The sequence below is a fragment of the Gnatocerus cornutus genome, chromosome 8 (genome assembly GCF_029298725.1).
Source record: "Gnatocerus cornutus isolate USDA-ARS CGAHR chromosome 8, icGnaCorn1.1, whole genome shotgun sequence".
NCBI lineage: Eukaryota > Metazoa > Arthropoda > Insecta > Coleoptera > Tenebrionidae > Gnatocerus > Gnatocerus cornutus.
The window spans coordinates 597,534-609,435 of record NC_142240.1 but is presented as its reverse complement, the minus strand read 5'-3'; the positions used below and the strand labels follow the sequence as shown (position 1 = coordinate 609,435).

The 11,902-nt window shown below is 44.6% G+C and overlaps 3 protein-coding genes and 1 non-coding gene across 4 annotated transcripts; 3 read left to right on the top strand and 1 right to left on the bottom strand.

Moving 5' to 3' along the window:
* Positions 1 to 2,930: 2,930 nt before the first annotated feature.
* LOC148169301 (histone H2A-like) lies at positions 2,931 to 3,530 on the top strand. The gene is made up of 3 exons (XM_088043551.1): positions 2,931 to 2,937; positions 2,985 to 3,108; positions 3,167 to 3,530. Exons 1-3 carry the CDS (start codon positions 2,931 to 2,933, stop codon positions 3,528 to 3,530), a joined length of 495 nt encoding a protein of 164 aa, XP_087899677.1.
* A 3,268-nt stretch (positions 3,531 to 6,798) lies between these two features.
* Positions 6,799 to 8,566, bottom strand: LOC148169300 (uncharacterized). The gene is made up of 4 exons (XM_088043550.1): positions 8,448 to 8,566; positions 8,314 to 8,402; positions 8,200 to 8,246; positions 6,799 to 7,632 (listed from the first exon to the last, which is right to left on the bottom strand). Exons 1-4 carry the CDS (start codon positions 8,564 to 8,566, stop codon positions 6,799 to 6,801), a joined length of 1,089 nt encoding a protein of 362 aa, XP_087899676.1.
* Positions 8,567 to 9,459: 893 nt separating this feature from the next.
* On the top strand, positions 9,460 to 9,578 carry LOC148169299 (5S ribosomal RNA). Its single transcript, XR_015770671.1, has one exon. It is a non-coding gene; the product is annotated as a 5S ribosomal RNA (ribosomal RNA).
* Positions 9,579 to 9,940: 362 nt separating this feature from the next.
* On the top strand, positions 9,941 to 10,896 carry LOC148169298 (histone H2A-like). The gene is made up of 4 exons (XM_088043548.1): positions 9,941 to 9,985; positions 10,320 to 10,346; positions 10,407 to 10,474; positions 10,533 to 10,896. Exons 1-4 carry the CDS (start codon positions 9,941 to 9,943, stop codon positions 10,894 to 10,896), a joined length of 504 nt encoding a protein of 167 aa, XP_087899674.1.
* Positions 10,897 to 11,902: the final 1,006 nt, after the last annotated feature.

Below are 11,902 nucleotides of genomic sequence, written 5' to 3'. Positions count from 1 at the left end.
TCCAGGTCCACCCAAGGTGACGCCGCCCCCGAAGGCTCACAAGGGACAGTCCTCTGCCACAGACTCCAACTCCATGGAGATAGTGGCGCGGACAATTGGCGAGATGTGGAGCGACTTCGCAGCCACTAAACCAAGTCCCGACAGGTTAAAGCGCTTCAAAAAGCAGACAGACCAGCTGATGGAAATTTTAAGCCAGGCATTGCATGGTTAGAAAAACTAAGCCGGAGTCACTGCAGGTGGTCGTTTGGAATGCCAACGGCCTCCGACACAAGCGCAACGACCTAGAGCGTTTCGCAACGGATGTCCAGGCGGATATTCTCTTAATTACGGAAACACATCTGCGACCAGCAGATAATCCAAAATTGAGAAATTTCGTCCTGTACAGAAATGACAGACAAAACGGCGGAGGTGGAGGAACCGCTGTTTACGTCAAAAATTCGATCGATCACAATGAGATTGCGACTCCGCAACTGGAACGATTGGAGGTGACTGGCATCGCCGTACACACAGCAAACGCTGGTACGCTGAAATTGTACGCCGCCTATGCACCACCCTCTCGACTCCTGGAGTCTGACCTGGAGGAGATCTTCGACAATGACGGCGGCGCTACCGTATTGGCTGGGGACCTGAATGCCAAGCATCCCACTTGGAACAGTCGGGTCACAAATGTCAAAGGACGGTTGCTGCACAGATTTGTCGATCAGCGGGACATGGTAGTTCTTGGACCGGAGGAGCCGACCCATTTCGGGCATGTCGGCCGACCTGACGTCCTAGACATCGCAGTCCTGAAAGATGTCGTCCACCAGACGAGAATCCAAGTGATCGGCGGCGAGTTGGACTCGGATCATGACCCGGTGATTCTTCACCTGGGACGTGAAGACGAGATGGACCCGCCGGCAGAATTCGACAAAGTTAACTGGCAACTTTTCAAGGAGTCATTAGCTACCAGAGTCGGTCCAGTGCCGCGGATTTGGGTGAAAGAGGATATCGATCTAGCTATCGAAAACCTCGAGAGCCGCGTCCGAGAGGCGAAAACTGACGCTACGACCACGGTGTCTCTAAGAACACGTCGTGACGGCCTACCGCCAGACATTCGAGACCTAGTGCGAGATCGAAACCGAGCTAGAAGGCGGTACCGCCGCACCCTAGCTCCAGTAGATCGAGCCGATGCGAATCGTTTGTGTGCGGAAGTCAGACGGAGACTTCAGGAGTACCGTAACAGTAAATGGTGCCAAAAACTCGAAGAGTTGACCACGGAGGACTGTTCATTGTGGAGAATGACCAAAGCCCTTCGAAATCAGCGCAAGCCGCTTCCTCCAATTCACGGTGAAGACGGAGTCGTCTACACAGAGGAGGAGAAAGCTGAGGCTTTTGCGCTAAACCTTGAACGACAATGCAGCCCCAATTGGGAGCATGCAGACCCTGACTTTGTCGATCTGATCGAAAGATGCGTCGAAAGACGCCTCAACCAAGTGCGCGCTCCTGAGATTCGACCAGTTTCTCCAGCAGAAGTACGGTCGATGATCAAAAAACTGAAAGTCAGAAAGGCCCCAGGTCCTGATGGCATCAGCAACAAGATGGTACGACATTTTCCTGATCTCGCGGTCATGCATCTTGTCGCCATCTACAACGGAATGCTGCGATTAGTACATTTCCCCGAGAAATGGAAAATCGCCGACGTGATCTTTCTCCCGAAGGGGAGCGGAGCTCAACAGTTTCCACAAAATTATCGCCCAATCAGTCTACTTCCCTGCATGGGGAAAATGGCGGAGAAGGTGATATTGTGGAGACTAAAGGACTTCGAACGAGAACACGTCATCATCCCACCGGAGCAATTCGGATTCGTGGATGGACATTCTACCACCGACCAAGTGCTGCGAGTAGTGGAACATGTCACAGACAGTTTCAATCGAAAACGGCACACTGGCGCGGTGTTCTTGGATGTAGCAAAAGCATTCGATAAAGTGTGGCACGAGGGGCTTCTCCACAAGCTACTCGACGCCGGCTTTCCGATCGGTTTGGTGCAAATCATCCGATCATACCTGGAAAACAGGAAATTCCGAGCGAAGATTGGAACTACGAGATCGACAATGAAAGACATCACCTCTGGGGTACCTCAGGGGTCCATACTTTCGCCGTTCTTGTTTGCCATCTTCATGTCAGACGTCCCGAAGCCAGTAGACGCCGATTCCACAACGGCACTCTACGCTGACGACACAGCAGTCTTGGTTCGAAGCGGTTCCGCTGAGACCGTGACTCGCAAACTCCAAGAAAACCTTGACAGGTTGGAGGAGTGGTTCACTCGCTGGCGAATTGAAGTTAACGCTGCCAAAAGCAGCGCGGTACTCTTCACCAAAAAGCGAACCAGGGACAACAGAGTAATAGACCCGGATGGTGAAGTCTTCATGTTCGATACCCCAATCCCATGGAGATCCGAAGCCAAATATCTGGGTGTTACTCTGGATCGAGGAATGACCTGCAAAACTCACACCACCAGTGTGAGGAACAAGGCTTATGGCATCATCTCGCAGCTTTATTCCATGATTGGGCGACGCAGTCGTCTCTCGATCGGCAATAAACTCTTGATGTATAAGACCATCGTCCGACCGGTAATGATGTACGCGTCCCCAGCTTGGGGTCACGCTGCAGCGACGCACATCAAATGCCTCCAGAGGGTTCAGAACAAGTTCCTTCGCACTGCACTCAACGCACCATGGTTCGTTCGCAACACCCAGCTCCATGAAGAAGCAAAAATGCCGTCTCCTAAAGACTTTATGCTGGCAACAGCAGAAAAGTACTTCCGAAGAGCGGCTCAACATCGAAACCCACTCGTTCGCGTAGCCGTGGACTACGACGAACAAATTCATCACAAGCACAAGCGCCCGAAAATGGCGCTTGTGGGGTAAGGTACTCTGTATCTCAGGCCGAACATGTTCGGCACGAATCAGTTTTGGTTCCATATTAATTCATTTGTATGTTTTCAGACAATCAAGCAGACGGAAGAGTCCATGGCACGTTCCAACACTCTACAAGCAACAAGTTGCTCCAAGCTTTCGGCATTTATTTGAAGCAGTACGTTTGTCCGTGCTCTTCGTGTCGTCAGTCGCAGTAGGTGTGGTGTTTTGGCTGTTTAACGTAATACAACAAACAACAACATGTCCGGAAGAGGAAAAGGCGGTAAAGTGAAGGGAAAGGCGAAGTCTCGTTCCAGTCGTGCCGGACTTCAGTTCCCCGTCGGCAGAATTCATCGTCTTCTGCGTAAAGGAAACTACGCCGAAAGAGTGGGTGCAGGTGCTCCCGTTTATTTGGCAGCCGTTATGGAATATCTCGCCGCTGAAGTACTCGAATTGGCAGGAAACGCCGCCAGAGATAACAAGAAAACACGTATCATTCCGAGACATCTTCAATTGGCCATAAGGAACGACGAGGAGTTAAACAAGTTCCTTTCCGGCGTGACCATCGCCCAAGGCGGTGTCTTGCCTAACATCCAGGCGGTTTTGTTGCCAAAGAAGACCGAAAAGAAGCCTTAAATTTAATTCGTTCGTCGTCGTCTTCTCAAACGAAAAACAAAAACTTGTATAAAAGACCATCTTCACATCGGCCCTTCTCAGGGCCAAAAATTCAACTCGAACGAATTGATTTTTTCGCCAAAAAAAAAAAAACCAACAACCTACCTATGAGAATCATGTTAATAGTTATTTACAGTCGCGTGTGGTAACTTACATTTTACAGCGCGAAATCAGTTTGAAGCACGACGGCGTAGCCCCGGAGTGCTTTAATCATTGAGCTCTGTAAAATGGTCAACGCACAAAAGTTGTATTAAACTTTTTGGCCGTAAAATTTTAATTTAAATAATTGGATTTTTCAAAATTTATGGGAACTGTCACATCTGACATTTGTAAATTTCATCATCTGTCAATTCTGTCAATTTTGTAGTTGGTGCACAAAAAGTACACAAGATGGCGCTGTATAAAAAACGTTTTAATATTACTTAAAAAATAGAAATATTGTCTTAATTGAGATAATAATTTAGGTAGATTCCACTTTGGTGATCAATCTTCATTATGGGTAAAGTGATTTTAATTTATAAACGCATGTGAAGAGCAGACGATTTGGGCAATTTTTTTACAGCACGGCGTGTGTAAACGTCCAGGGCGCTTGTAAATCTAGTGTTTCCGAAGCTGTCAATTGAATGTTAATTTGACGTTTACAATTCATGAGACCAAAAAAGTCTTTTCGATTTCACTTAGCCAAACGTCGTTAGATTTAATAAAACAAACGCATAAATATCGGAATTTCTGTTACTTTTTTTTTTTTTTGATCGAAAGAAAACCTAATAATTTATTCATACTGATTTATCGAAAAAGATCCATTTTAAGAAGTTAAATCGATTAATTAATTAATTCATTATACGAGCGCAGACTGAACGGAAAATTTTCGATTGCGTTCAACCAAGAAAGATGATTTTTACGACTTTTTATCGTAATTTTTAGAAAATTTCAACGCCCGACGAAAGCACGAACTCGACAAAACTATCTATTGATTATTTAATTCAAGAAACATTCCGATTCGTCGTAAATTTTTGCACATTTCCCACATGAAACTGTTAAGAACGCATGCATGCATACAGACACCGATGGTAGCCTATACGTGCTCTCCGTCTCGAACATCCTAATACAATCAATCGTTTTATTTTGTGACGTAGGCGGCTATGAGATTTTGTTTCAAGTCACGTCTGAGAGTAACTTCTACCCCACATTTGACATAACCTCAAATTTACTCATCATGGCAAAAACATTCTTTTTTGAAACCTCAAGCTATTTTAGTGTCTTAATGACCGACCGGATGTAACGATCGTCATTTGATGAGAGGATTTATTTATTACTTGTCAAAGTTTTTCGCTTTTTCCAGGTTCTAACCTAAAACTGTTAAAATTGTCAAGGCCACCTGGATCACAAATTAAAATGATCACTCCGTACGTTTTTTTTTTTTTTTATTATTATTATTTCGAATTAAAGACAAAACACATATGAGCAACATATTTAATTCGCTTGATTTATTTTGTGGTTCTGAAAAGAACCGTTTTTTTTTTGTTTGCCTGCGGGGGGGGGGTTGTTGTTATTCCTCTGAGGGTGCGGATATACACGTCATAAAATGATAAAATTAACCGCCGAAACCGTAAAGGGTACGACCTTGACGTTTCAGGGCGTAGACGACGTCCATGGCGGTGACGGTCTTACGTTTTGCGTGTTCGGTGTAAGTTACGGCGTCACGGATGACGTTCTCGAGGAAGACCTTCAACACACCTCTGGTTTCTTCGTAGATGAGACCGGAAATACGTTTCACACCACCACGACGAGCCAATCTTCTGATCGCCGGTTTCGTTATACCTTGGATGTTATCGCGGAGAACTTTGCGATGACGTTTGGCGCCACCTTTACCCAATCCTTTGCCACCTTTACCACGACCGGTCATCTTGATAAAATTAGGAAATTCTTCGTACAAAACGACGTAGCTTCGACCAAGTTCGTTATGGAACTACCGTCAAAATTTCATTCTAGGAGACTATTTATAAGTTACGGCAGCTCCACCTCGCGTTAAAAACGAATCCACCAATGGCGTCGCCGTATGACTCATCGAGTTTATAAAACGGCCGTTCGAGCGACGCAAATTTTCAGTTGACTTTCGAACGTTCGTACGTACGGTCGGTCGGTCAGGTCAGTCGAAGCTACAACGTTAATTGATAAGTTTCAATTCATCCAAGATGGCGAGAACTAAACAGACGGCTCGTAAATCCACCGGTGGCAAGGCACCTAGGAAACAGTTGGCCACGAAGGCGGCCAGAAAAAGCGCTCCCGCGACAGGAGGTGTCAAGAAACCTCACCGTTACAGGCCCGGCACGGTCGCCCTTCGTGAGATTCGTCGTTATCAAAAGAGCACTGAACTTTTGATCCGCAAGCTGCCTTTCCAACGTCTCGTCCGAGAGATCGCCCAAGATTTCAAGACCGATCTCCGTTTCCAAAGTTCGGCCGTGATGGCACTTCAAGAAGCCAGCGAGGCGTACCTCGTCGGCCTCTTCGAAGACACCAACTTGTGCGCCATCCACGCCAAACGTGTCACGATCATGCCGAAAGACATCCAATTGGCGAGACGCATTCGTGGCGAGAGGGCTTAAATTTCATCCGATGACGATTCGACCACCTGGAATTAACAAATTCTTCATCTACGAAGGTGTTAAAAGGAGAAAAAAAAAAAAAAAATCGGTTCTTTTCAGAACCACAATTATTTTCCAACGAATTAAAAATTTATCGTTCGCGCATGCAACTTCTTGAGATAAATATTAAAAAAAAAAAAAAAAAAAAAATTAGGTTATGTGATTTATTCACAAAACTCGTACTTACATAAAACGATAAACTTTTGTTTTTCTTTTTTTCTTTTTCATTTCATGAAATGTAATAGAAATGTTGCCAAATTATCACCCAGTTTCTTTTAACTGAGACTATTTGAAACAACATTATTATATTAAGTTTATCATTCTTTGTAAAACACTGTTTGGAATATCGAGTTACGAGGCGGGAAAATTATGAATGAAATAAGTATCTCAAGAATGTATGCATTATTTTAAGCGAATCTTTCGTTCGTTTCTTGAAAATAATTGTGGCCCTGAAAAGGGCCATTTATTTGTTGTATCGATGGTGCCCCTACGTCGATATATACGATCGGAGCACGTTCCCGAAACCACCAGGACGTCGTCGTCGTCGCCGTTGAAAAAATTAAATCATCATCGTCGTCGACTTTTCACTTCTTTCTCTTGGGTGAAGCGGTTTTTTTGGCTTTGGCGGTGACGGCTTTCGCCGTTTTCGGTTTTGGCGCTTTAGGTTTCTTCGTTGGACCGGCCTTGTTGGATTTCTTCGCTTTCGATGGGGTCTTGGGTTGTTTGACGGGCGATCTGGAGGCGGCGCTGGCTTTCTTTTCGGGAGCGGACGCAGCCTTTCTCGCCTTCGATACGGCGACGCTCTTCTTTTCGGCGGCAGTTTTCTTAGATTTCGCCGAAGCGGCGGGGGCGGTCTTCTTACCGGCCTTAGAGGCGGATCCTTTTTCGGAGGACGTCGGCGCTGACGCGACGGAACGTTTCGCAACGCCCGTCTTTTTGGATTTTGCCGATGACGACGCGGTCGCAGCGGCTGACCTCTTTTTCGTGGCGGACGGAGCCTTAGCTGCACCGGTGACGGCAGAAGCCAACTTGAACGAACCGGAAGCTCCTTTTCCTTTGGTTTGGACCAACGAACCTGATGCGACGGCTCCCTTAAGGTACTTCTTGATGAAAGGCGCGAATTTTTCCGCGTCGACTTTGTAGTTGGCCGCGACGTATTTCTTGATCGCCTGCAACGAAGAACCGCCGCGTTCCTTCAAACCCTTGATGGCGTTGGTGACCATCTCCGAAGTGGGCGGATGAGAAGGTTTGCTTCTCGGATTTTTGGGCTTTTTCTCTTTCTTCACCGGTGAGGAGCCGGAAGTGGCACCGGCGACCGTCGAAGCTGCTTGATTTTCTACGTCGGCCATATTTTCGTGTTTTTTTTTCTTTTTATTATGGGCAGGTATGTACTTATTCTTCGTGAAAGAACGAATGAACTTTACAGAACGAATTGGGCGCCAAAGTCAAAGTGTTGGCGCGTTCGAAAACGCGCGGACCGCGGACTAAACGAGAGCCTTCTCGTCAAGTTAGAAAATTCAGTGGGCCTCGAATCCAGCTTTCGCGTGATGGCATCGTTCTCTTTACGCGAAGATCACCGCCTCCGGGTGCGGGAACGTGAGCGATTCGGTCGGCGATGGCCTCCTGGATTACCTCAAGTTTTCCCGGACGACCAGCCGACCTCCAAAAGCGAACGGGGACCGATCGAACGTCGACTCGAACAAAGACCTTCCGAAACAAGGAGATGACATCCAAGTTCGACGTAGACGTTACGCGTTATCCACGAATAACAGGAAAGTTACGCTTTCGACCAGACAAACTTGGAACCATCCTCTACAAGTTTCACGAACGAAACGGTCGAAAAGTACGTGCGATGTTATCGAAAATCGCCTCGCAAAGAGACGCAGCACGGATCGGAACGACGACCGACGAACGTGCAGAGTGTAGGAAAAAAATTCCCAAAAGGTCGAAGATGACGTCCGAAGAGGTCGAATTTTTTCAAGAACGAAGATAAAACCGTCCCCTTTCGTGTGAGTTGATTTTTGAAAACGATCTTGACGAACAAGTCGGAAAAAAAACGACGTCAATTTCGGACTCGACCATGAGAAACGAATTTATACGACGAACGGACTTTTTCAACGACTTTTTCCGCAAAATCGGCATTTTTTTCTCAAAAATGACCTCACACGACAAAATCCGATCATCGAAGCTTGACCGAAAACAGTTTTGACGGCGAAATTCTCGTCAATTTAACGAAAATAAAGAGAAAATCAGACAGACGACCGTCGAACATCGAGCGACGGGAACGGACGAGATTTTTAATTTTTCTCGGCAATTCATTTCGAAAGAAGCCATTTCTCTCGAAGAAACCATTTTATTATCCAAGAAAAAATACCCAAACACCACAAACCAAAAAAAATACGAAAATCTTGCATTGTTTGCATTTTACCGACACTCCAAACAAAACTACGTCGATGTCGGCGGATTTTCGGTCGGTCGTCGGTCGACAGAAATCGAACGAAATTTTCATTCGTTCTTGACAAAAACGAAAAACATACAAATTCACAAAACATTCCCTCTTAATCGTCGACATTTCGAGTAGAAACGACGTACGACGAACGTTTTTAAATGAAATATGTACTCACTTAAACGTTCTTGTTTAAACGTGACGACGACGACACTTTCGACAACACATCACTATGAATCGAACGTCAGAAAAAGAATGAATCGAAAACAAATCATGAAACAACAACACCTCGCCTCGCCCGACCAGAGTGGTGGGAATTTCGATGAATGAACGGACAAAGAAACCGACCCTGTTATCAGTTCGCAGAAAGAAAGCAGGTAGCGGCGGCGGCGGCGAACCTTCAACCGTAGTATTACGGTCAGTTCATGAATTAACCCCGTTCGGGGTTCATTTATCTACGGTCTGTGTCGGCGTTTACATCAAGTGGGTGCCGTTTTCATCTAAGCAAGTAAGTAAAATCAATTTTAAATCAAATTTTAAATTACGTTAATCGCAAGTGATTCGTACAGATCGTCAAACGAACAACAATTTGACGCCTGATACGACGAGTTCTTTCTCGTCATTTCGTCGCAAAAAAAAATACTAGAAAAGCCACTCGCAAAAAAGAAAAAATTTAATTTCTTCTTTTAAATCTTGTATATTTTCTGAAATGCGTACCATCGAAGACTGTCACATTCAAACGATAGAACAATCACAAAAAATCGTCAACGACGACCTACCATATTGGAAAATTTTACCAGGCAACGGCCATACCACGTTGAATGCACCGCTTCTCGTCTGATCAGCGAAGTTAAGCAACGTCGGGCGCGGTCAGTACTTGGATGGGTGACCGCTTGGGAACACCGCGTGCCGTTGTCTCTCCTCTTTTCTTTTTTAATTAACATTTCTGATGTCAAACTTTTTTTAAATATATATATATTTTTTTTTTTTCCATCGTCGTTTATATTCTCTCTGAGGAACTTATAGTTTATTAAGACAAAAATTTTTAATTCGTTCGAGTTGAATTTGTGGTTCTGAAAAGAACCGATTTTTTTTTTTTTTTTGTTGTTGTTTTTCCAACCAACTTCCAAGCTGCTCGAGGAGGATTTTTACTTTGAACTGGTGTATTTGGTGACGGCCTTGGTTCCTTCAGAAACGGCGTGCTTCGCCAATTCACCGGGCAAAAGAAGACGCACCGCCGTCTGGATCTCCCTGCTGGTTATGGTCGAACGTTTGTTGTAATGAGCGAGACGACTCGCTTCGGCGGCTATACGTTCGAAGATGTCGTTCACGAAACTGTTCATGATAGACATAGCCTTGCTGGAGATACCGGTATCGGGATGGACCTGCTTCAACACCTTGTAAATGTAGATGGCGTAACTCTCCTTCCTCCTGCGCTTCTTTTTCTTGTCGCTCTTCGAGATGTTCTTTTGAGCTTTTCCGGCCTTCTTGGCCGCCTTACCGCTGGTCTTGGGTGGCATTATATACTTTTTTTCTGGTCGTAGAGTTATAAAAACGTTTAAAAAAACAGAGAAAACGAGACAGACACGACGTGCACGTTACGACGAGTATACTCGATCTAAAACGCCGCACACCTAAAATCCCTCTATTTATAACGAGCGAGCGTCAAACAGACGCTCCACCTTAGTTCGTCGTTCGACCATTGCCTTAACGAGATGGCGCTGTACCGACCATATAAATTTCTAGCCTTCCAACGCTTTCGGCATTTATTTGAAGCAGTACGTTTGTCCGTGCGCTTCGTGTCGTCAGTCGCAGTAGGTGTGGTGTTTTGGCTGTTTAACGTAATACAACAAACAACAACATGTCCGGAAGAGGAAAAGGCGGTAAAGTGAAGGGAAAGGCGAAGTCTCGTTCCAGTCGTGCCGGACTTCAGTTCCCCGTCGGCAGAATTCATCGTCTTCTGCGTAAAGGAAACTACGCCGAAAGAGTGGGTGCAGGTGCTCCCGTTTATTTGGCAGCCGTTATGGAATATCTCGCCGCTGAAGTACTCGAATTGGCAGGAAACGCCGCCAGAGATAACAAGAAAACACGTATCATTCCGAGACATCTTCAATTGGCCATAAGGAACGACGAGGAGTTAAACAAGCTCCTTTCCGGCGTGACCATCGCCCAAGGCGGTGTCTTGCCTAACATCCAGGCGGTTTTGTTGCCAAAGAAGACCGAAAAGAAGCCTTAAATTTAATTCGTTCGTCGTCGTCTTCTCAAACGAAAAACAAAAACTTGTATAAAAGACCATCTTCACATCGGCCCTTCTCAGGGCCAAAAATTCAACTCGAACGAATTGATTTTTTCGCCAAAAAAAAAAAAAACAACAACCTACCTATGAGAATCATGTTAATAGTTATTTACAGTCGCGTGTGGTAACTTACATTTTACAGCGCGAAATCAGTTTGAAGCACGACGGCGTAGCCCCGGAGTGCTTTAATCATTGAGCTCTGTAAAATGGTTAACGCACAAGAGTTGTATTAAACTTTTTGGCCGTAAAATTTTAATTTAAATAATTGGATTTTTCAAAATTTATGGGAACTGTCACATCTGACATTTGTAAATTTCATCATCTGTCAATTCTGTCAATTTTGTAGTTGGTGCACAAAAAGTACACAAGATGGCGCTGTATAAAAAACGTTTTAATATTACTTAAAAAATAGAAATATTGTCTTAATTGAGATAATAATTTAGGTAGATTCCACTTTGGTGATCAATCTTCATTATGGGTAAAGTGATTTTAATTTATAAACGCATGTGAAGAGCAGACGATTTGGGCAATTTTTTTACAGCACGGCGTGTGTAAACGTCCAGGGCGCTTGTAAATCTAGTGTTTCCGAAGCTGTCAATTGAATGTTAATTTGACGTTTACAATTCATGAGACCAAAAAAGTCTTTTCGATTTCACTTAGCCAAACGTCGTTAGATTTAATAAAACAAACGCATAAATATCGGAATTTCTGTTACTTTTTTTTTTTTTTTTGATCGAAAGAAAACCTAATAATTTATTCATACTGATTTATCGAAAAAGATCCATTTTAAGAAGTTAAATCGATTAATTAATTAATTCATTATACGAGCGCAGACTGAACGGAAAATTTTCGATTGCGTTCAACCAAGAAAGATGATTTTTACGACTTTTTATCGTAATTTTTAGAAAATTTCAACGCCCGACGAAAGCACGAACTCGACAAAACT